The sequence below is a fragment of the Calliphora vicina genome, chromosome 2 (genome assembly GCF_958450345.1).
Source record: "Calliphora vicina chromosome 2, idCalVici1.1, whole genome shotgun sequence".
Lineage (NCBI taxonomy): Eukaryota > Metazoa > Arthropoda > Insecta > Diptera > Calliphoridae > Calliphora > Calliphora vicina.
In genome coordinates, this window is record NC_088781.1 from 71,039,412 (window position 1) to 71,065,558 (window position 26,147).

At 30.7% G+C, this 26,147-nt stretch overlaps 1 protein-coding gene across 1 annotated transcript; it reads right to left on the minus strand.

Annotated features, from left to right (window-relative positions):
* Positions 1–3,107: 3,107 nt before the first annotated feature.
* Positions 3,108–26,147, minus strand: Nup154 (nuclear pore complex protein Nup154). Its single transcript, XM_065499567.1, has 16 exons — positions 25,959–26,147; positions 25,737–25,896; positions 17,571–17,647; positions 17,352–17,508; positions 16,219–16,523; positions 15,995–16,167; positions 15,193–15,913; positions 14,798–15,128; positions 7,105–7,353; positions 6,878–7,039; positions 6,367–6,767; positions 5,649–5,794; positions 4,530–5,037; positions 3,993–4,459; positions 3,452–3,574; positions 3,108–3,381 (listed from the first exon to the last, which is right to left on the minus strand). Exons 1-16 carry the CDS (start codon positions 26,061–26,063, stop codon positions 3,249–3,251), a joined length of 4,218 nt encoding a protein of 1,405 aa, XP_065355639.1. The 5' UTR covers positions 26,064–26,147; the 3' UTR covers positions 3,108–3,248.

Below are 26,147 nucleotides of genomic sequence, written 5' to 3' on the forward strand. Positions count from 1 at the left end.
TTCTCTATCTGGAAATGAAAATTAATAATCTTCAATGTCAAAATGGACCGGTGCGAGTTATTTCAGAATCCTCTAGTAGAATAAAGGCCCCTAGTTTTGATGGCACCACACCATTTAATGTGTTCAAATTCCAGTTTGATACAGTTGCCATTAGAAACATGTGGAACAATGAAGAAAAAGCTATAGAATTGATATTGGCCTTAAAAGGGAATGCCGCAGTAGTTCTTGAAAGCGTGCCAGCAAGCAACAGAAATTGTTATGATGACATAATGGAGGCGCTAAAACGTACTTACGTGGTGGCGAACATAAAAAAGAATTATACCGAATGGAATTGCGTGGTAGAGTGCAGAATGCCAATGAGACGCTACAAGATTTTGCGATGGAAATCGAGCGTTTGCTACAGCTTATTTATCCAGGGGAAAACAATCCGATTGTGGAGCATTTGAAGATAGAGGCATTTGTGAATGGTATTCGCGATCCAGAGATAAAATATGCGGTATGTGCCACACCAAAGTCATCATTCTTTGAAACCGTCTCATTCGCGCTGGTACAAGAAACAGCAAAGATAATTTCAAAGCCCCAGGTGTGTAATGTGCGGAAGATCGAGGTTGTCGCTGAAAATGATAGAAGTATGGTCAACGAATTAAAGGAATTAATAGAAGCAGTTTTAAAGGCTTTAAGTAAGAGACAAACTAAAGCCAAAGTTAAATGTTATAACTGTGGAAAAATGTGTCACATTCAGCGAAACTGCAGAGCACCAATAAAGCGAATCAGATATGTTTCAGCATCAAGAAATAACCAGATGGCGAATCATCAAGCATTACAGGAGCCACCTTTAAAGCGAGCTTGCACTGAGGGACAGGATCTGACACCCACACCTGATGGCCCTACCATCTCCATATCAGTACTGCAGCAGGAAAATAACAATCTTACTGCAAGTGGGTACATAAACGGTCGGAAGCACATTCTTACTATGGACACGGGAGCGTCGCAATCTATCATCAGAACAGATTTAGTAAAGAAATCGATGGAACCAATTTACAATGTAAGTCTACGCACCGCTACTGGAGGTAGGTAGTATTGTGTTTTTTTGTTGTTGTTGATTGTTGCTTTTTTGGATGTTCAATTTTTTCTTTCTCTCTTCAATTGCAGTTTGCAAGTCTTCAGAGGGAATTTCAAAAGATTCTACTGGTAATGCTTTTGTTGTTGCTTCTTTATAGGTAAAATTGTTTATCGTTTTTTGTTTTAATATTTCTTGTCGATATTGTATAACGGGACATTTTTTATTGTTTGCTCTGTGGGGGTGTTTGCAGTTTACACATTCTAATTTAGTACATGGTGTAGGGTCATGTATTGTTGACGAACAAATTTCACATATTTCGTTACCATTACAATATTTTTTGGTATGGCCCAATTTAAAACATTTTTTACATTGAATGGGAGTAGGGATGTACGGGTCTACTTTGCAATTTAGAAAGCCTATTTTTATTTCATTTGGTAATCTATATTGGTCGAAATGTAAAATATGTAATGGAGTGTTTGTTACTTTGCCTTCATTAAATTTTGTGATCTACTTGCAATCAACTACTCCTTGATTTTTGAGTCCATCAGTTATTTCTTGTTCAGAAAGATCTTTTAGTGATGGTGCAAATACAACACCCTTAATTATGTTTAGTGTTGGATGCAGAAAAATGCAAAAAAATATTTCTTCGGATGTAACAAGGCGTATTAACAAGGTGAGTGCATAAAATCAGCTGTTTCTTAATTCGCTGTGGTTTTATGTACACTATATGTCAAACTTTGTTTATGTTTACATTTGTTATTGTAAATAAAATAGTAATATTTTAATTCGCCTTGATTTTGACATTTACCGTACATTTTAACAAAAACAAATCGCCTGTTGTTTTTGCATTGTTGTATTTGTTGCCGGGACGCACTCACCTTGTTAATACGCCTTGGGATGTAAATAGTATTCAAAATTTAGTAACGAAAAAAAAACTGTACTATAATTTACTGTTCGGTGTTTTAAATGTTTTATGGATTTAAGGCTGATGAATTGTATGTTTCCCTTTAAATAACTAATATTTTTATAAATAAAACATTTAATTGAATGAATACAACATGATTTAAAGTTGTGACGATTTTGTAAAATTGTTGTGACGAATTTGACGATATTTTTCTTTTTAATTTTGACGATTTTTTCAAAAAAAAACCTAACAGCATTGAGTACACGGCATGCTAAGTCATCACAATTTTCTGTAGTATTGATTAAAATGTCGAAATGAAAGTAGGCTGATATTGCTATTTTGGCCATGCATATTTTAGACGAAGAAGACAATGGCGAATATGGCAAAGACGATGCGTGGTGTTTGGACGAAAATTTTGTTGAAAAAAACGCAATACATTCCCGTTTTCCCCAGACGCAATTAAACGATTGATTTCATCGTCGGTCCATATGTGCATAATTTTTCTCTCGCATGCAGTTGATTTTCAATAAGAATATCTTATTGATCATCATATCCTATTTTTATAAAAACAAAATAAACGTAAAAATTAAACAAACCAAATGCCAAACAAATTTATTCAATACAAACAACAATATATCGATACATGCGGCAAATGTTGTATCAAAAAGTCTTGCTTTTACATATTTTGTGACACCTATAGGTGTATACATGCGTATGTAAAAATATTTAAAATGTCAAAATTCACATGTAACCGGGTAGTACACGGCATGTGAAAAAGGCACATGTGTGCATGGGGATTGTAAGTTACATGTGGTACACATGCAAATGTATACTGCATGTGAGTATCCCAAAAAGTGAAAGTACACGGCATGTTGCAAATGTTTCTTCATGATGACGTCAAAATTACGTCAGAGCCGCAAGCGCATGTGGCTTTTTCATTCCGTGTACTATAGGCTTTACAGAATACCAAACAAATGTTGACAGTCATCGATAAATGGCAATATTGCCAAAGGGAATACGAATTTACAACAAACGATTAAAAACGGCGGTGTGTTGCGTCGGCGACGCCAAACAGAATAATAGTGAATACAAAATTATATTTGCCATTTTTTACTTAATTTTTAAAAAGTACACAAGTAGTTTAAATGTTGCAATTATTATTTATTGGTATTGAAAACAATAGATCATAAAATATTGAGTTTCCCTATCAACAAACGGCTATTAATATAAAAATAGAGGAATTTAAAAACTAAATCTTATCAACATAATTTACTTTAAAACTTATGTCAAACTCCTTTGAAGGCGGCATTGCAATTCCTTTAAGGACTGTTGCATTCGTTCAGTTCCTGGTTTCTGATAGCACAAATTTAAACAAACTGATACCATATCTTGCGCTTTTCCAATTATACGCCGTCTATATTCAACGATAGAACAAAAAAAAAACATTTTAAAAGAGGTTTATGTATTTACTTGTGATTACTTACTTTGATCTGGACCATATAGCATGAGCATTGTTTGCCAAAAGAGTAACTACCCGTATTGAAGATTGAACTAAATGCCACTCATTGCCTTCATTTGCCCATACTCGTTCATTAATTGAAATCATTCTGTAAGAAATTGCATATAAAGAACCTGTTAGTTGTTAACGTAAAATTTTCTTGTGTTGGAAGAAAATTAAAATATGTATTAAAAAAATAATTTGTTTTTAACAGGACCTAGGGGAATCATTTTAAAGAAATTTTCAAATAGCAAACAACGGCTTATTCGCCATGTCTATTCTTGCTATAGTATTGTGATATTACGCAATTTCATGATTTTTAAAGGTTTTTTTTATGGAAAATTTAAAAAATTTACTTGATTTAAGAAATGATTTGTTAATTTCATTTTCAACATTCGTTCTAGTTCGTGTTATCAGGCAGTCAATCCGGTGAACATTATTGTTTTGAATTTTGCAAAATTAATGTATTTTTTTTAATGGTATTATTTCTGTTCATATGATAGATTGGTAGTTTAATAATAACTTACCTGGAATAATATTCCATCAGTAATTCTACATCGATATTCATGGCTACTAATTTATCTGGTACAATGCCTTCTGATAAACGCAACTGACATGCCTTTATTTCCAGTTCTCTTATAATGAAAGCAAGTGGAAAGCAGTGACCCGACTCCCCAAACTCCTTGAATAGAGTTTCAATTTTCGAAAACAATCGTGTGCTTCTTTCTTGTATGGAACCAGCGCCTTCGACAGATTTATTTATGATTTTGCCCCATACTGATTCAATGAGCAAAGGGTCATTATGATGCGAACAGTTAAGGATAGTTAATTTACATTCCCACAAATCAAATGGATCTGCGAAATTTTCGTATAACTGAGTAATGTCATATAAAATTTTGTTTAAATTTTCTACAGCTTTATTAGCATCACTATTGCTTGGAGCTAAAGACGAAACAGCATCCAAGACCGTTTTTTGAACACGAGCAATTTCTAACTGAAATTACAACAGAAAAAGCATGGTGTAAATAATACATAAAATAAATACTTTTCAGGATTAATCAAACCTTATCCTCCAATTCCTTCAGTAAGACACCATTTGTTATTGAGTAGCCAACGCCATCATTTCGCATGCACATTACTGCTCTAGCCAAATATTCTATTCTTTGCACCAGCGGAATACCATCACTCTGCGTCGATGCTAAATTATCTAAAATACGTGCTGCCTGTGCATGGTGACCATTTTTTTCGTAGTATTTCCACAACAAATCTATTAAATTTAAATTATCTGGATGTCGTACAACATTTCTTCGTAGAAATTCGCCCAATGTTTGTTCCGTTAACGATAGTAGCTCAGATAGCATATCGTGCACCATTAGCCATTCATAGACACAAACATGTAAAATCGGATCTTTTACTTGTACAGCCATGCCAACAATTTTCATAATTTGAGCGTTTACACTCAGCTCTTGTTTATTGCAGATTTGCTGAGAAAACTCTTGGTTTGCATTGGCATTACAAACAGATTGGTAAACATGATCCATCATCAGTTTTACTTCCTTATAACAGTTTAGACTTGAATAATTAAATTAAAAATGGAAAATTTTCGAAATTTGGTCATTCGAACCATTGCTTAATGTATATATATTAGGGTGGGTACATTGTTTTGGTCAACAGGCATATAGTAAAATCGGAATCTGCACAAACTTCTAAGAAAATTTCCCCAAGAAACTATGGGTCTAAAATCAAATCCCAGCTCCCGCTGAGAGACTTCAAAATATACGTTTAAAAAATTTCACTGCCCAATATATTGAGACTTTTTGATTGGAACAGAAAAGCAACTCTATAATTCTGAAAGGGCATGTTGAGTAGATAATTTTTGTAGAATAAACTTATAGTCCAGCTGGACAATAAGAATTACATTATAAGACATTAACTTACAACAATTTTTTCAGTTAGTATAATGCACCCTTCGATCAAAAAATGAAAAGTTTGACCCACTGTAAAAAAATACAGACCAGCTCTCAGCGGGAGTTAGGTTTTGATTTTAGACCCATACTTTCTTTTGGTAATTTTCTTAAAATTTTGTATAGATTCCGATTTTGCTATACGCCTATCACGTTTTTTCACGCCCGAACAAATTTATTCACCCTAATATATATAGAAGTGAAAGTATTATGTATTACCGTGCAGCATATGCAGCATATCCTTCGCGATCTTCTTCTGGTTCATCACTCTGGTAAAAGTGTATGCCAAATTCTTCAGGGTCAATTTTGGAAGCGCAGGTAGCGGTCAACTCTATAACACCTTCAAAGAAGCCACTAAGTGTAAACTAAAAATATTTTCATTTTATTAGAATTTATCCCAATAAAGTAAAGAAAAACAACTGAAAAGGAAATTCACATAAAGTAAAAAGAAACATGTCGGCTACGCGAGATTTTTTCAACCAAATATTTTGCATTTTAAGTTATAAACATATTCTCCGATTTTATTATGCATATTGCCAATATATCACATCCCAGTTCATTATAGGATGTCCGTAAATGTAGATTTTGCAATGAAATCACATGTTGAGATCCGATTTTAATTAAATTCGGTAGGATTAATCCTCTGTAATTTCACCACAAAATTTTAATTTGCGGACATCATATAATGCACTTCAACCAAAATGTAAGAAATTGTAATAATATATACATATAATGAATATAATAATACGAGTCTTATTCGCGAATATCTCGCGAAGCATACATGTGATTTTTTGTAATTTCATATCTTGTATAGAACATCAATATGAAGTTTTGTGCAAAATTTCAGCTCACTTCGATTGTTCCATTATTATATATATTTTTTTTTCTAATTTTACTGTATTTCGTATTTAAAAGTGGACTGTGGTTATATGATTACCTGCTGACAAATATTTTGTAAAGGCAAATTCGGAGCTGCATCTTTGCACAGTTGTAGTGCTGTTCGCAATTTATCCTGCTTTTCTTCAATAATAGTACAATTTTTAGAATTCATTAAAATTTCAGTGGCTTTAAATGAGACGGCATCTTCGTGGCGGTATAAATTGGGACATTCGTCGCGTAATTTTGAAGATATTGTGCTAACAGATGCGTTGTCCTTTAAATAAGAATTTATTAAAGTCACAATTAAAAGGGCACACGACTCAGAACGAGACAAAATTAAGTCACGAAAAGTGCATGATAATAGAACAGATTGTTGATCCTTCAACAGTTGGCTGGCTAAAACTTGAAATTGGTGTTCACATAAAATCTTCCACAATGCTATAACTTCACAAGTATGTTCTAACATTTAAAAAAGACAATAATTTAATTAATTATATTTTTTGAATGCATTCTGTTTCAATGTACGATTATATACATTCATCTGTATGTACATTTATATTTTAGCTTACTTATAAAATAATTCAAAGCTGTCAATGAACGCTTCTCTTCGGTTTGAGCTTGTTCAGCAGCATTCATATGTGGGTCATTTGTGTGCATATTAGTTGTATTTTGCATCAAAAGTCCATATCCATTGGAAAGTGTATTTTGGTTATTAAAAGCTCTCATTGTACCTTTCAAATGTAATAAATATTAATGAAATGTCTATCTATTTATAGTTATTATACACCAAACTTACAGGATAAATCATTGACGGAGTTTGCATCCAAAAAATTTTTAAGCGCATACAAATCTTCCAAAATAAATGTGCAATCAGCCTGAGTTAATTTACTATTTAGATTCTCATCCACACAACGAATTTTCCATATTGGGCGTAATAGACGTGCCACATATATATACAAACCATCATGTTTAGAAGAATAAATAATTGCATTCATATCGTTAACCGGCGCAATGCCAGATCCAGTGAATGAATTTTGATTGTATACTAATTAAAAAAAAACAAACATTTTAAAATTTTATCTCATTTTTTAGAAGTTTTTATATAGGTATAGCCTTCACTATTGTATGTATAGTAGAGTGTCCCATAGGAGAACACTTTTATTAGGTCTATAGTTCCCTATCAAAATTTTTGCAAGTTTTTTCGAAATGGGTTTTGTAATTTTCAATTATTTTTTTTTAAAAATAGCGCTGAAGGAATTATACATAATTTTGAACAAACATGATAAAAATATTTTAAATAATTTGTAAAATTTTTCCAAATCTTATTGGACGAACATTTTTTTATTTAGCAAATAGTTTGAGGGGCAATATTACAATATTATAAGCATAGAGAAATACACACAGAGCAGAAACTAGAAAAATACTCAAAATAATCACACATACGAGTGTTGTTTTTGTTTTACATAAACACAGACATTTTACAGAGACGCAACACAGACATTTTAAAAAGACGCAACTTCGAAACGACGCAAACCGGAGTGTTGGTGTATATGTAATTAATATTTTTTATTTATTAATTCTATAAAAACCATGATACAACCCATGGTACAATCAGTTACCAGGTACAATTATTAGAGAGTTTCCAATGTTCACCCCTAAAACGTCAAACTATGTATTTAATCACTTAACTTTTTTTAATTTTTTACCGCGATATTTTTTAAATTTGTTACGTTTTAACTGAAATTATAAACACTTATTAAAAAAAATATAGTTTTTCTTCAATTGTTAGTAAATTTTTGTAATAAAAATTTTAATTCAATTATTTTTTTTGGCATTTCCTTTTTATATTTTTTAATTTTCTTTTGTTTGACGTTATAGGGAATGTATAATTGAGAATATACTTTCTAATAATTGTACCTTGCTTATTCTACAATGGATACAACCATTAGAAGTTAGAATCCCTAGGGAGAGAGTTTAAAATGATATGCCTTGTTACGTCAAATAATAGAAAAATAAAAAAACAAATCCAAAAATACGAATAATAACAACTGAAAACTGAGAAATATTTTGTTTATACTATATGAAATACAGTTCACTATAATCGGAGTCATTGAAATGATGCATGCAAATCCGGTAGTGTTTCTTCAGCTCAACAAAGCAGGCTGCACTTCATTCTTTAATTTTATTTTCAGGATATTTTATAAATCTTACGAGATTTTGTTCAAATGAATATTTACACATTTAACACGCATGTTTTTTCTTATATTTTTTAAATTGATTTTTTTTTTAAATTATTTTTCAATTTAGTCATGCTTTTCAATGTTTGATGTTTTATTTCAATTGTACTTTTATTTTTTATTTTATATTAGTCTGACAATTCCAAGCATGTATAATTGAGAACATATTTTGTAGTGATTCTACCTTTTATTGTTATATTATGAATAAAAACAAGTAAGAACGTAAGAAATAATACCCTACACTAAGTAAATGAGCAAAAACATATGGGAAGTATGACTAATTAGGTCGTGTGATTTTTGTCTATATGAAATTTATTTCTGTTGAGTTTTATGTGTATACCAAAAATATTAAAATGCTTCCTTTGTATGTCAAAATTTGTCAAGATATCTATACAAATTAAACATTTATGACCGATAAAGTTCAATTTAGGGAGGGCATTTGTATGGGGCTAGTGAAATAATGGACCGATTTCAGCCTGTTTCCTTGCATGAAAAAAATTATATGTACCAAATTTTATCGAAATATTTTCAAAATTGCGACCTGATTAATCGAAAGTGATTCTGAGTCGATCGATAGATATACTTTAGGTGTGTGTAAAATAAATATTTAATATTTAAACTAGAAAATATTTTGTTAATTAGTATTTATATAATGCCAATCGAGGTAAACATATAAGCATATTCTGACTGTATTACAAAAGCAAGGGAAATTTTCAAAGATAATTCTGTTCCCTAGATGCATATTTCGTAATTACCAAAATATACTTGGAATTTCAAAATTAAGAACATTAAATTTAAATGTACAAATTAAATAAACATTGTTAATACTGTTAATACTATAATAGTGCATTTACATCTACGTCATAAACATGTTATAAGTTGTTTATGGTGATAAACTAGTTTGAGAAACTTGATTATCCATACAAAACAAAAACAGGTTTGTAACTAGCTTTTGAGATAAACTAGTTACAAACAATGAGTTTTTGCTAATGCAACTCTGTTTTTCAAAATTTTTCTGGCAATGCTGGTAGCATAGTTGGGGGTAGTGCACTAATTTTTAACTATCACTAATAGTTAGTGGTAGTGTAAAATATTTCACTAATTTTTTTAATGTTTAGTGATGAGTTGAAAAATATAAGCCTCACTCAATAATAGTAATAGTGTAGTTAAAATTTTTTAACTAATAATATTTTGAAAATAGTTAAAATATTTTTTTTGCAGCCTAATGAAATAATTTTTTCTACACTAAAATTTTTAGTTAAAAAAATATTCCTGCACTATTTTTCATATTCATAGTTTAAGTTAATATATTTAAGGAAAAAACGTAAAAGCGGTATATAAATATACAAATTACAATAAAAAGAGAAATAAGCAATTACACATAAAATAATTAGCGACTATTGGCTTTAAGTAAAACAAGCTTTTCGAAATTCGAATCACTTAATTTATTTCTCGGAGGAGAATCCACCATTCCACTAAAAGAAAATAAACGCTCTACTGTAGCAGAAGAAGCCAAAGGCGTGTTAAATTTAAAAAACATTTGCCTTATTATTGGATATTTTTTGAGACTGCCAATATCAGTGTCCGAGCTTAAAAGGAATGCACGTATTTCACTTTCTATGCCATCTTTCTGAACAAATGTTGTCCTAATATTGAAGATGTTAATAAACTAAATAATTTCTTCAATAACTTTTTCACTTACTGTCAATTTCCCCAAAATCTAAGAATCCTACATTATCAGTGTTTTTTTGTGTTATTATTTCTTCGGATGCTGAAAAACACTTTGAAGCTTGCTCAACAAACATCTGTATATTTAATATTCTAGTCTAAACTGGAATAACTTCATGATCACTAATTTTGAATATATTAGTGCAAAGAAAATTATTGAAGCTTTTTTTAGTTATTGTTAAATTTTTTAACTATTTGAGTTTAGTGCTTATTGCTACACTACCACTCAATTGATTTATAGTTAAAAAAATATCACTATCACTAAAAAATATTAGTGATAAAAATATAAGCTTCACTACCACTAAAGCTGATGAAAATTAGTTAAAACTATATTTTTTAAAATAATATTTAGTGCTAGTGAAATGTTGATTGCACTCAACATTTAGTGCACTACCCCCAACTCTGGCTGGTAGCAATGTTGACATTTGCACAAAAATAAAAAAACGTTTTCTTTTAAATATAGCCAAACTGTAAGAAAAAGTTTAAAACATTTATTAAAAAGTGTTTTTTATATATCGATGGCTTAATATAAAAAAGGCGTAACTCGATTTTTTGTTACTTTACAGGAGAAGGAAAAAACTTAATAAAATCCGCAAAATTTTAGATACAAAAAAAGTTTTAATGCAATTTTTTATAAAAAGAGGGAACACATTTTATTTTTCTTTTAAAATTTATTTTTTTTTTTATTTTAATAAAGTTATCTAATATAGGCCCTTTTTCATTGATATTTATAAAAAAAATTAAGTTAGGGCTTTTTTAAACCTGAAATTTTGAGTTGAAAATATAATTTTAAAAAATAATATTATTATAATAATTCAGGTTTAAATAATAAAAGGAAATAATTCATGAAATTAAGAGGATTAAATCAGAAGTGAACTGTGAAAAATTATTTCTTATTAAACCAGTTATCAAAAAAGATGGCAATATGCAGGTAAAAACTTTTCGAATCCTGTATTTGGTTTTTTTGGGATTGCTATTTACTGCATATAAAGTGAATCAGGGGGATATCTTTAATCACCGACTTTGATATATGTGGGAGAGATTCGTGACTGTCAGTTAAGTCTGTTTTGAAATATATTGATCCTGATGAGTCATACGCCAAGGCTCGTAGAATATTTACAGTAAGATCACCACTACATCTGCTTAAATTTTGAAATTGAGGTTTGAGTACATACATTTCATGAACTTTTATAGTAAGCAATATTTTTACCAGGACGAATCAAAGAGTATCGTTTAGGCATGTTTTCAAAATTTAGAAAATAGACGTTGTGCTTGTATTGCACAAATGGTGAGCTTTAGGGATATAACTTTTGACATTTTTTGCAAATTGGCATAGCATAGTCGAATAGAGCATTAAAAAATATGAAAAACCACGGTATTATTTTTTCGCGGTTGTTAAAAAAGATCACGCACCAAACGCAATAAAGTTTTTCATTCAATTTTTTCAATTATTTTGAAAAACAATATATTTTATTTTAATAATAACTGCGGACATACTTCAAAAGATAATTTTTAAATAAGGGAAGTATCCCTCACACTTGCAAAAAAAAATATGAAATTATTTATATAATTTTTCAGAGAAAAAAAAATTTGGTTTATTTTAGAAATTGGTGTTGGTGCGTGATGTTTTTGATTCCAAATGACCTAAAAATTGCGATGGGAAATTTATTTGCTTATTTTGAATTTTTCTTTCTATAAGGGAATGGCTTGAGTCACATTCCAGTTGAGTATGTCCACTTATTAAAAATTTTTGTTTAATCGTTATTTGAGTTTCCATACTAAAAGCCAACAATGCATTAGAGAATACTAAATTGCGGTATTGGTAGATTTTGGATCTTCCACAAGTGTTTAATAACACACTTCGCAAAAACGGAAGATCCTAGACATCCATTTGTTTCATCCCAAACATAATTGTCCAATTCGTGTGTTAAAATATTGTATATTGTGAAATTATGTAGTTTTATAAAATGCAGCACTCGTCTTTAGTTGAGGAATTAATTTTTTCCTAGGTTTAAATATGGAATAGTTTGATCCCTTTAATAATTGCGCAAAAAATGAATAGGACAATTTTATGTTTCCATTTTTTTTCATGAATCACACTCAGCGATATAAAGCTGTTAAATTTCCTGATAGGTGCAAAAATCCGATTCAGAATCGAATTTGATACTTATAAAAAATGATAACCAATCAAACAAAACAAAATAAATAAGTTAAGGCTTTTTTTTTCAAAAATTCTTTGACTTGACTTAGGGCTTTTTTTGAAATCGTTATAAATCTGTTATTTGAAATAATATCCTCCTGAAATTTTGAGGCAAAGTGCATCTGACATTTGTTTACCGGAATAAACAAAAAACGAAATTTTTAAAAAAATTTAGTTACGCCTTTTTTATATTAAGCCATCGATATACATACATATGGTCAATTCACAAGGTCTCTTATCATTATGACAATATGACATGATAAGAGACCTTGTGAATTGACCAATAGTATCAAAAAAGTAAGATCGTAATAATTTCTCCATCCCTGTAGTCAAGGTTCAAATACTATTATCTACAAGCAGCAATATTGTTAAATTCTGTATGTAATTTCAACAATTTTTGCAAAATTTAATTACAATGCCGGTATATCGGTATTGAAACTGGCATACCGGTATTGATTTGCAATTGATACCAGTATGATAAAGGTAATGATACCGTAATGAACCGGTATTAGAAGAAACGGTATTTGTATACCGGTATTTTACCGAAATAATTATTTCGGTATCAGTATTAATGCCGGTACTCAATTTTAAACGGTATTTAATCGGTATCGGTATTAATAACGGTATCGCTTTATATATTTATATTATTTGTAAATTAGACTAAATTTAATTGGCAGGGTAGAAAATGCAATAGAATAAACGCATAGAACGGAAGGAGAGAGTAAAATATTACTCTCTTTTCACACATACGGATGATACAAAAACAAAATACATGCAATACAGTTGAGTCTTAAGGTAGGGTCACACATGACAAGTATTTGACGAAAAAGACCCAACCGCTAAATAAAATATATTTGAATTCTTTTATTTATTGTCAAAAACTAAAAGGAGTTTTTAAGACAATTCAAAACAAATATTTAGTTTTATTTTATTTGATGCTGTTTGATCTTACAAAACACTTGTAAGAGTAAACACGTCAAACAAATTTGTGCTATAAAAAGTGGATACGCTTTTTTCAATAAATATTTGCCATGTGTGACACTACCTTTACTTAAAGGTAATTTTATTGCGGAATTTCGGTTCTGTTAGTTTATTCAATAAGCTAAACGGTTTTTGATTTACGTGAATATATGTTGTGCAATCTCCTCCATTTTCGAAATAACGGTATATCTCGAAAACATGAGCTAGGATAACCCGCTGGGTGTAACGCTTGACAGAAAAAAGTGTCAAATTCGAGCACTATTATAAATATATTTTATTAGAAAGCATAAAAGTGTGGGTGATTTTTAACCACTATTATTGACAGACAAAAGTGTATTATAAATAAACTCTTTGCTAACTCTCTGCTAAGCTAATCGGTCTGCTAGTTAGCAGATCGTTGTGTTATTGCAATTTTTGATTAAAACATTAACCTATTGTGTTCTTGCAATTTTTGATTAAAACATTAACCTATTTTATTTATCACAATCAAATACACATTTGATTACACAAGTTAAGTACTAGTATAAACTGCCAAAAAATATCAAACTGACATCATTTGTCAAATAATTATTAGAAAATGTATTTAAATAGTCACAGCCGTATTTATAACCAAAATTTAACATGAAATTAACATATGAGTTATTTATAAATTATTTCTTATCCACTCGCTAAACATTTGCTAACGAACAATCAAAGACTTGCTAAGTCTTTAAACAACAGCAGTTTTGTGTCAACGTAAATTTTTAAATAAACGTGAAACATATTATAAAATCTTTTATTGGGAAGAAAATAAAATTAATTAATTCCATGTTGTTCTTTTTTTGATTTGAGGGAATAAACTTAAATAGAAATATCAACAAATGCATCAGAGTCGATTTTTTTTAAATAGTTGGCAATACACACTTTTCAGAGTTGATTTTGCAATTATTTATTGACAGACAAAAGTGTATTATAAATAAACTCTTTGCTAACTCTCTGCTAAGCTAATCGGTCTGCTAGTTAGCAGATCGTTGTGTTATAAATACGGCCGTCAGTTTTCGACATTGAGCAGCGTATTTTATAGCTTTATATTATCAAATTATTATTGTGTAATAATATGATAATATTTAAGAATCACGTCAAAAAACAAAAAATAAATGAAACCGATCGGTTTTCAACTTTTTAAAATCTAAACCGCGGTTTTTTGGAAACTCTATGTGATGAGTCCGTCCCCTTGTGATGAAATACAATATACGTATCTACATACATATCTACATTTGTATTAGTTTTATTACATATTGAGGTGAATAGCATATAAGATTCGGAGAAGGCGAATATATCACTCTATCTAGTTTAATACATACTTGGGCTTAGGGGATACTGCATATGTTGTATAGGACTTTGCATGGGAGTATTTTGCAGTGTACGATTTACTAAGCCACCGCTTCCAGTATTTGGCATTGGTGTTGATATGAACATTTGTGGCGTGTTGCGTTGGTCCATACCCATAGAGTTGTTTAAATATGGACGTTGACCCTGCATGCCTCCCATCATTTGCATTTGATTTGAAAACGTTGGCTCGCCACCATACAATAAAAATGACTGTGCCGCCCACATTGCTAAATCTGTACCACGATACTGTTCTGAGCACGTTAGAAGTAAAGCTGTGGCACAAGCTTCGCGATCTCCTTGAGCCTGAACATTGGTAAATATGAACGATTAGCTAATATTTAACAGTTTGTATTTGAAAATTTTAAACCTGAAAGAATGCTTTGACTGCATCATGATGCGGTCCGTGACAGGCAATAAGCAATTGTTGTAAAATATCTACAGGTTTCAGTAGCGAAATAATGTGAGCTCCTTGATTAGTTAATAGAACCACTTTTTTAGGTTTCTGTGCTTTACGCAATATTGATTGCAGTTGTGCCTTACAACGATCCGGAATCTCTGCCAAACTCCAGACAATACCATCCAATGGAATTACCGTGGTCGATTCAGTTAAATATGGACGATGTGGAAAAGGTGCTGAACTTATAGACCACAAAATATCTTGATCCTGTTGCGGCGTTGAAACCATCAGTAAAGTGCCTTCGTTGAAGTGGGCCGAATGAACTTGCTTTGGTTTGTTGATGGTTGTATTGGGCGTATATCCAGGCGGCAATCTCACATGTAAAAGATACAAACCTTGTTGCCTCCTTTGTTCTATTGCCGGACACTGTGGTGACGTTGGAGCTGTCACAGTACCAACCGTGCCACCCACTGGTGTAGTTTTCGCTGGTGAATGTTGTGTCATTGAAATTTGAGATTGGTTGAGAGAAGTTTGATGAATATTAGGATTTTGAAATGCTATCAGCGGATTCGTTGCAAAAAACAAACGGACGCCACATTGAGTTACCGCCAATAAATGTAGATTTTGACAATCATCCACCGAAAGGGGACAAATTGATTTAATGTTTTTAAACACTGCTGGGTCTACGGTCCTAAAATAAATTTCATGATGAAATTCACATAAATTACATAAAAAAATAATCTTATTAAAATACAAAATTCAAAATAATTACTTTATTATGTTTCCGGCACTTTGAGAAATTTCATTTTGAGTCACTTTAGCTATGCGACGCATCGTATTACAATCTTGTCCCATTTCCCAAGCCTCTATCGAACCTTTTTCTGTTAAAACATATAGCAATTGACGACTACTGTCTATTGCCAGCCGAACAATCGGATCATTTTCCTAGAAAAACAAATTAATAACCAACAACCTTTTTATGTTTTACATATTTACCGAAAATACTTTCAAGAAGCTAGGAACAATGTATGAGACTATACCCTGAGAATGATTTACTTTTTTACACCGTTTTCCGAACCAACTTGACTCTGCTTGATAAGATATTTCATAAAGACATCCGTCACGTCCTCCCAAAAAAATTCGACCATTCTCACTTCCCATAACAACATTTATAGAAACGTTATCAGTGCTCAATATAAAAATAGGTTTGTTCATTAACTGCATCTCTTCGAATGTAGCAGTACTCTGAAAATTGCGTGTTGGCGAAGATATAGTCTTCGTCGTATCGCCAAAGGTGACACCTAAAAAAAATAAATGTTTAAATTTACATTGAACAAATGAACTTTAAATTTATTAATGATGAAAATGATGATCAAATTTGCTTCAAAATACTTAGGCAATAGTAAATACTGCTAACCTACTAATATATTTAATTCAAAATAATTCTTTAAATGCTAAATTAATTTCTGGTTTTGTTAAAATCAGTTCAAATAAATAGCTATGTTCAATAACTAAAAGTTCTTACTAGTTAGTAACAATTGTTACTGGAAAAGAGTTCATTAACTCAAAAAACTTGCAAGTAGAGAAAAATTCAAGAGCGTATAAATTTTAGAGAGTGCTCTCTCGTTGCAAACTATTACAAGTTCTATTTTGAACTCGTAATAGTTAGCAGCTTATATTTCATATGTTTTGTGTTATTGTTTATTTATTTTAAATTTTATTTTTGTGGTGAAAAAATATAAAAAAAGAATTTTCAATAAAATTGAAGAAAATGTGAGTATTTATACATTTTAAAAGGAATAAAATATGAAAATTGTGTGTATAAAACAATTGTTACTGATAAAGCGTTTATTTACTTTTTACTATTTTTGAGATTTTAAGAGAGTAATTTTGTAAATTTTGATTTTATTCTCTCGTTGCAAGTATTTACTGGGAAAGTAAATGAACAGACCTAATAAATAAAATAAAATGTTATACATTTTTTTTTTATAAAATTGGAAATAAACATACATATACAAATTTAAAGAATTAATGAAAATACGTTGATGGAATATAAAACAATAAAATGATCATGTTTTTTGATTGTAGAAATTAAGTTATGGATAATGAAAAATTAATTGAATGATTACCTAAAACAATTATTTCAATTGGAGTAGTTAGTATTAAGAGATATTTAACATCATTTATAAAAACACCAGGTTTCGGTTTCACCAAACCCACACTAATAATAAGATGACTTAAACCATCATAATATGCTACATCACGAGATTGCTCATAAGTCCAAATCTAAAATAAATTATAAAATTATAATTACACATATTGATTTTGAAATATTACCGTTTACTCACATATATTTCTGAATCAATCGTTAACCAAGCTCTTCCTATTTCCGGAAAAAGCCCCATCATGCAGTGACATTTTATATCTGAAAAGAACAAGCATATGAAATGAAAAACACTAAAAAGTAGGCGGTTCATACTAAAGGTTTAATATTTATCCACCTGAAGACAAGATTAAAAATAATTTTATTTTTATTTATTCCCAATAAACCAGAGGAAGGTAGAGAGCGAAAACGATATTACCTATTGGGGGCGATTTTGATCTCATATTTTAATATTTAAAACGATATAAATAAACCACAAACATTTGAAAAATAAACTTCAAACAGAAAAATAATTATACCCTACACCACATAGCACTACGACCGAAAACTCAAAGTAGCGGCAAAAAACTATTTCCCGACAATCTAGACACTCCAAATTTCGTATGCAGTCTTCTACTGTCAAACTATTCGATTTGAGTAAAAATGGGCGGTCCACACCCCCTTTTTTGTAGTGGGCCGCCCATAAGGGGGATTTTCGAAAAAAATGAATGCTTATTCTCTAAAACTCCCCCTTTATAATTTGATAGATAAATTTCTATAAACCTTAGACAAAATTATGAAAGTTGTATCAGTTTTTTCGTGGGGCTCCCATATGAACTTACCTTTTGCAAAAGCATAATTAAGTCGTGAGTTTGCAACTATTTGCAAAAAAAAATTACACAGCATTAAACCATCATAATCCTATTAACCTCACCATCCCTATCTAAAATATTCGTAGCCACCGGCCTGGTGATCTGGTCATCACCCAGGGGTGGAAAATTGTCATCATACTCCTTAAAAACATCAAAACCATTGACTGGAAAAACTTCCTTTCTCGATAAGCGCTTAAATGTCATCACCTTCAAAATATCATACTCACGAGCCCACTTTGCGCATTTCGATTTCTCAATAGAAGAGTGATCCGTAGCTCCACACAAGATGCACTTGGGATCACTACATAATCCATTGCAAGAATCAAAATTACCACATTTTAGGCATCTCCGCTTCGAGTGACAGCCTCTTTCAGTGTGGCCTAATCTACCACACTTTCTACATTGACGAAGTGGTGGATAATAAACTGACACCTCAACAATCGCATGATCTAATATGACACTGGTAGGAATTTCATTTGAGTTGAAACCCAGTTTTACCGACAGCATCGGTAATCTAGCCCCATCACCAGTGGAACTCCTACCATGAAAACGTTCAACAGAAATAATAGGTACCGAAGAAATTATATTCTCCTTCATAAAATCATCAGTATTCCAAAAAGGAATACGTCTTATGACTCCATAGGAGTAAACAAAAGTATTGGGAATGAACGCCCAGTAATCTAGAGACGAAAAATCATACAAAACAAAAAAGTTGGCAGCAGATGCCGATTCAAACTTCAGTCTAAATAGAGTTTTCCCAATATGTGAAATAAGGGAGATACCCTCAAATTGTAATTCTTTATGCTTTCATAAAAAAAAGAGTTACGCAAATTATCCTTCTTGCCCTTGGATCCAGATGTATCACACAAGACAAGAAAGTCACCAAAATGTCCATCAGAATACAAAATCAAAGGCCTTTCACTAGACTTACCAACATGATGTTCAACAGCAGGCTCATTTAAAGGTGGATTACCAGAAGAACAATCACCACGAGAGATATCGGGCATAGAAACTGTACGATCCTCAATAATGAGGGTATTATCAATAACCATAGCTTGATCCTCATTCCCTGAAGCCATAGCATTTTAAGAACACTCACCTGTATCCAATAAATCATCAATTGATGATGCCCTCTTAACATAAGAATCATCACGTTGATCATCAGCCCTTCTCTTCAAAGTAAAAGGCTGTAAAACCGATTCCAAGTTATTAATCCTGACAAAGTCATAAAATGTGGGCCTAGTATTGGCAGAGGATGTGTGCTCGTTGTCACCCATCATTGCAAAATTAATTAATTTAAAAAAAAAACACAAGATTTTCCAGTTATATAGACACTATTATAATATTATGAAGGGAAAATTTCCAAAAATTACAATTGAATGTAATGATTTCAAAATGACGCCTAGAAATTTCTAGAATAAAACGCGTAAAAGAGAGATCAAAAAACCGTAAAACGTTAACCCTTAAATCGTGAAGGTCAAAGGTCAATTTTTTCAATATTTGGAATTTCTAAAGGAAAGATAGCGAAATGTTATATATTTTTTTTTGCCGATTTTTATGAAACTTAAGAAGAATATAACATGATGTCTAATGTTTATAATAACTTATAATTTAAGGGTTAACGTTTTCCGATTTAAGTAAAACTTTCAGACTATATTTAAAATTACCTGGACTATAATATTCTGAATAGCTTTTACTTAAAAATCATAACAGTAAGGAAATTCGGTACATTTGCCAAAATGTGGTCAAAAAATTAGTTTTTCTCGAAAATCGCAAAATTTAAATTGCAGGTACGGAAAAACTATAGGAGGTATTGTCATACTTTTTCACAATTTTATTCCCTATTATGTTGTCAATAAATACCCAAGTGATGATCAAAAAATTCTAAAATTTGTTTAACAAAATTTTTAAAAATTTGAAATGGAGTTTTGAAACTGCCGTTAAAAAAAGTGATGATCAAAAAATTCTAAAATTTGTTTAACAAAATTTTTAAAAATTTGAAATGGAGTTTTGAAACTGCCGTTAAAAAAATTATTTTTTTTGGTCATACCTGCGAATAGGTTAATGGTATCCTAAGAAGACAAAAACTCATATACAAGTAAATATGGATATATTTTAAGTAAAAATAAGCTTTTATTTTAATATTTCTCAAAATATGTTAATTTTGTTCCTACATTTCTTGTTCTAGTGGCCTGAGACACGTTAATGGCCTGGCGATTTTTCAATAACTTTAACATTTTTTAACCAATTTTTGTGTTTTATATCTTTTTAGAACGACAATTGCGTACACATTTCGATTCTTTTAAATTAAATTGCAAAAGTAATTATTTAATGGCAACATTTTTACAAAAACTGAAAAAATTTAATTTTTTTCCATTGTAAATGTACCTCAAAACTAAATCGCAAGTCGGCACGGGTTGCAATCATGATAGAAAGACAAAATTTCATATTTAACTATAGTTTTATATATATATATATAAAAAATAGAGGGTATGCGTTCCAAAATTCGAAAAAAAAATTTTGGGACACTAATGTACATAGCTGTATACAAATGTTTTAATACTGTATATTTAAGGTATTACTGTTAATGCCTTAAGAGTTATTAATGAAAAAACTAAACTAAATTTGATCATTCCCACGACAGCCGGTTCTACGCACCGACCCGAGTTCACTCGGCCAAGGGCTGTCAACCCAGCTGTACAAACCGAAAACAACTAAATTTGATAAAAATATTTCAGATAATACATAGTACATCTTGAACATTTGGGGTCCCTAACTCCTAACTTTTTGTTTTCAAATGTTTGTTATAGGAAATTCCATGTAAATTTATAAATTATTTTTAAAATTTGCAAAAATAAGAGTATCTGAATAATAATTTGATCTTTATCTTCCATTCAGAGGGTACTATATTTTAAAAGAATAATAAGTACTTTCGAAACATTGTTGTCCAAAATATCGCGCGAAATAAGGGTATATCGTAAGTGACATAAAACGGAAGTAATTTTGAGGTACATGTAAAAATATGCGAAAAATTGGGAATCGTGAGAGGCGTTATATTTTCTTTTAATTTCTTACAATAACCAAATATTTTCCTATATACAAAGGAGGAAGATGGTAAGAAAATACACACAGGTAAAATACTGCTATCATTTGATTAATGCACTGTTAATGTATGGGAATATCTTCCAAATCCAATGAGGTGTAAAATTTTTAACTTTCCTCCTCACTTACCTATCTCTTGTTGTATTATGTGTGCAAATTGACTTGGTGATCATTCTGTCTCCTTCTTCACTTGCCCTTAATATATACAACACAAAGAAATTCTTAAAATTTATAAACAACTAGCCGTCCTGGCAAACGTTGTTCTGCCATACAAATTATTTCTAGTGAATATTGGGATCCAGCGGTATGGAATATACTTTACGACCTATTTTCATACCTACCAAACGTACATACAAAATTTCATAAAAATCGGTTGAGCCGTTTCGGAGGTGTTCAAACACTAACGAGATTTTTATATATTAGATTTTACAAATTTGGAACTTTTGATAAAAACAAAAATACAATAATCATATATGCTATATCATTTGTCTTCAAGAAGCACATATTAAAAGCACAGACACTCCATTATTACCAAAACAATATACTGGATATTTTCACAATTTTTATAATTCAACACGTCAAGGCAGCGGGCTTCTTATTCATTAAAACTTTCCACATATATTTATTCCAAATTCCACTAACATCTCATCAGTAACAATTTCATTGATATCAAAAAATAATATCTTCAATATATGTATATTCCACCTGAACAAAACATATCTAATGCAGATTTAGAATTATTAATTCCATCCAACGAAAATTTCATATGGCAGGAGATTTTAATTCATGAAACCCAATTTGGGTATCATGCTAATATAACAATAAAGGAAAAATACTTGAAAATATGTTAACAGACAGCATCTTATCTATACTAAATGACGGATCTCCTACTCACTTTTCGACACACCTTTACTAACATTGATCTCACATTTTGTATAAAAAAATCAATAGAAAAAATAAAAATAACAACTAATAAAAAGAAGCAGCTACAATTCAAAAGATCATTCGTTCAGCTTGTAATATATATATACCTCGAACATCCAAAAATCCCAAACGTATAAAAATATGTCCCATGGTGGAACCAGGAACTAAATATATTACAAGCAAGATGCCTGAAACTCTTCAGAAATAGTATGACAATTCCCAAGCTTATCGATTATAAAAAGAAAAATGCAAAATTCAACAAACAAAAAAAATTATCAAAAAGACAATGCTTCGAAAACTTTACAAAAATCTAAATCCGCAATCTTCTTTAAAAAATGTATGGACTGGAATACGCACTTTAACTGGAAACTATGAATGTAAAATAATAAGAGTCATACAAACTACAACTCAACAATGTATTACATTTAAATGTTAATCACGAACCAATTGGACCAGCAAAATTTCTTGAAACACCCATTAACCTAATTGAATTAATAGCAGTCTTAATACCACAACAGGATCTTCACCAGGATTCCATGGTATAACTTATAATTTAATTAAGAATAGCCCAAAAGCACTTAAAGAGAAAATTCTGACCTTGTATAATAGTGAATGGTATGACAAACTAATAATCGATTTTCGACTTTTCGATCAACCATTTCATTTCGATTTTTACAGTCGATTAATCGAAGCCAATAGTCGATCTGCATTTTTGGGATCTATAGCAAATGACCCATACATATACGCTAATTGAGGAAACCGTAACGGCAAACATTTGACAACAATTTTATGAAAAAAATTTTGTAGCACTTTTTATACAAATTTCTTAAGTTTGAAAAAATTTCGCTTTAAAAAATGAGGTCCTCCGTGAATATTTTTCACTGTCAGCTGAAGATTAATATATTGTAAAATTTAATGAAAGCAAAAACGTAGGGAATACTAGAAATTCCGGAATTTGATTTCTATTTCGATTAATCGCCATCAAAAATCGATTTCAGCATAAAAATCGGTGTATATAATCGATCACGAAAAAAATCGTTTTTATACCCTGAAAATCGATTTACCATTCACTGGTGAAACTGGTGTTATATCCCAAATATACAAAGCTGCGATAATAGTGCCAATAAAGAAGCCTAATAAAAATTCAACGGATATCAGCAATTATCGCCCAATCTCTCTTTTACCATGTTTGGGAAATCTCTCCCAATCAAGTCGCTTTCAAACCCGGTTCTGGATATAGACCATTTGATATGCAAAAACCTCTCTAGAAAAACCACCTATCAATTTCATCAGTCGATTTTGAAAAGGCCTTTGACCGAGTCTTGTTTTTAATAAACTTAATGATTGGAAAATTGCCTCCAAGAAATTCCTAACAAATAGAAAATTAAGAGTTAAGGTTAACAATATTATACCAAACTTTCTACGACACTATTTCTAATTGCTTTTGAAAACCTCAACGAAATCATCAACAAACAACAGATTCAATATCGCATATATGCTGACGATCTTTACTTAATAAGTCAATAGAAATCGATTACAGACAATGAAAAAGAATTTGAAAAAGAATTTGAAAAATCTTTGAAAGAAATTGAAAGCTGGTCAAACTGGCTCCAAAATGTCTATGGAAAAATGTCAACATATTTATATCTTAAAAAAGCATAATTGTAAAGAGGCAAACATTTCAGTTTAAAATTATCGAATAAATATTACTAACAATCTTAAGATTTTAGGACTTATTTTCGACAACAAAAACACCTTTAAAAATCACTGTGATTACTTAAAGACTAACATCCATGTCAAAAAAGCCATATTCATAAAAATATTTTAGTTAACGCCACTAAATTAATAATGGGATCCAAAATGGATTACGGTTTAGCGTAAATTTGCAAGAACAAATATGGGGCATTTCATGTCAAGTAAACCAACTTTTGAAATCGATGTTAGACGGGGTCAAAATTTGACATTAAACTTAATAAAAAAACGACAAACCGAATTAAAAATTAAGTCAACTTTTACCGATCTATGGTATCTTATATATAAATAGGTCACACGTTTTTTTGTGGTACACTTTTAAGTATGTTATTGTCCACCAATATTGATGAAACATATATGGTTTAAAAGGTTTCTTTCTCTAGATATGCACAATATAAACAATTTTTTAAAAATTCTTTCCATAAAAGTGGTAAAAAGCGTTTAAAAGTGGTAGAATTTCGGCCACCGGGCGATCCTAGTATGTGTAAATCTCTGAATTATACAAAATTAAGATCAACAAAAAAGTTTTCCTACATGGCTGCTAAACAAAAATATTTTCCTAGACGATCTTACCAAACACAAAAAACAAGGATATATCAAACCAATGGGTAATAAACAACTGGAAGATAATTTATACAGATGGTTCCAAAACAGCTCATGGTACTGCTAATAAAACTAGGTATTTTAACTGAACCTTCATCTATTTTTGACGCCGAAGCTCAGGGCATACATATATGAATGTTTACAATTAAATAAAAGAAATGATGAAAAAATAATAATAGCTACAGATTGTCAAAGTGTTTTCCAATCTCTTCGAAATACAAAAGCAAAAAATGTAGTAAAAAGTATACAACAAAATATACTTGATTTTGCTGACGAAATTAAAATTTTATGGATACAAGGGCATGTTGGAATTGAAGGGAATGAACACGCTGATCGTGCTGCAAAGAGCGCTTTATCATCTCCACTACTATTTATGGTGCCACAATCTATAAAAACTCTAATAAAAAAAATAAAAACAGAAACTATTTTGAAAAGCAAAAATGGGAGGAATACTCTCACCCTTATAAACAAAATTAACCATACCCGTAACCTAGCGATTCTTCCAACCAATACCAACGCACAAATGAACAGATTCTGCACCATACCCATCTTACCCACAACTACTTAATTGAGAATTCTCCTCAACCGACTTGCAATTCTTGCCGATTACCACTAACTACAAAACATCCTAAATGATTGCAACAGAAATATACGAAATACAAGTAGAAATATACGGATACAAGTATTCGGAGATTTGAACTCTACAGATATTTTAAAATTTGCAACAAAAAACAACATAGAATTTGTTTTTGTATTTTCAGTCATAGTTGCCATTCTTGTGGAATTGCCCATATACGATTTTAAGTGAATTACGGAGCTGTGTTACGAAATTATTTAAATATTTTAATTTTTTCACTTTCAATAATATTATTTTTCACACCTAGTTATGTTCGATTTTTTGAGTACTGGGGGAGTGTACTAAAATTTTGGAATTGAAAATTGTTTGGCTGAAGAATGTCTAATAAGATAAACATTTTAATGTGATGCCGGTTTTTGGCATCAGCAGATCCCAACAAAATCCGATGGAATATTCATAGGTGAAAAGCAACAATTAAAAATCCCAATAATAAACATTACATTTGGGTTACATTCACATTAATAAAAAAAAAATAACTTACGCTTAAAATGCTCCAAAATCTCAGGAGGTATAGGAATTTTATTCACAGTTTGTAATTGATTTAACTGCTTCTGACCCATGGACAAACTTGAGAGTGTTTGGTAATCATAATCATTGAGACCACTAGCTGTTGCCATTCCGTGTTGATTTATGCCGGTCATCTTTAATTTAGAAAGATTTATGAATTTCAATACAATTTGAGCTATAAAATGTTGACAAATACCTCCAAGAGCCCCGGTGCACACATATCTTTAGAATCATGCTTTTCCAACATGCTTCCAGCTATGTCGAGTAAGTCTAGTTGACCGCTCATTTGTGTTAAATTCATTTTATTAAATTTTTAAAAAAATATTTTTTAAACTTATTCACTTTGTTTTACTTCTTTTTATATAAAAAAAAATTATTATTGCAT

Bases quoted from the DNA above. Each gene is read 5' to 3' on its own strand.
- Nup154 (XM_065499567.1), bottom strand. From the start codon at position 26,063: ATGAATTTAACACAAATGAGCGGTCAACTAGACTTACTCGACATAGCT. The intron at 5,795-6,366 runs GTAATCATATAA...AAATATTTTTAG, and splicing joins TACAAAATATTTGTCAGCAG to TTTACACTTAGTGGCTTCTT. The intron at 5,038-5,648 runs GTAATACATAAT...TAATTATTCAAG, and splicing joins TATGCTGCATATGCTGCACG to TCTAAACTGTTATAAGGAAG.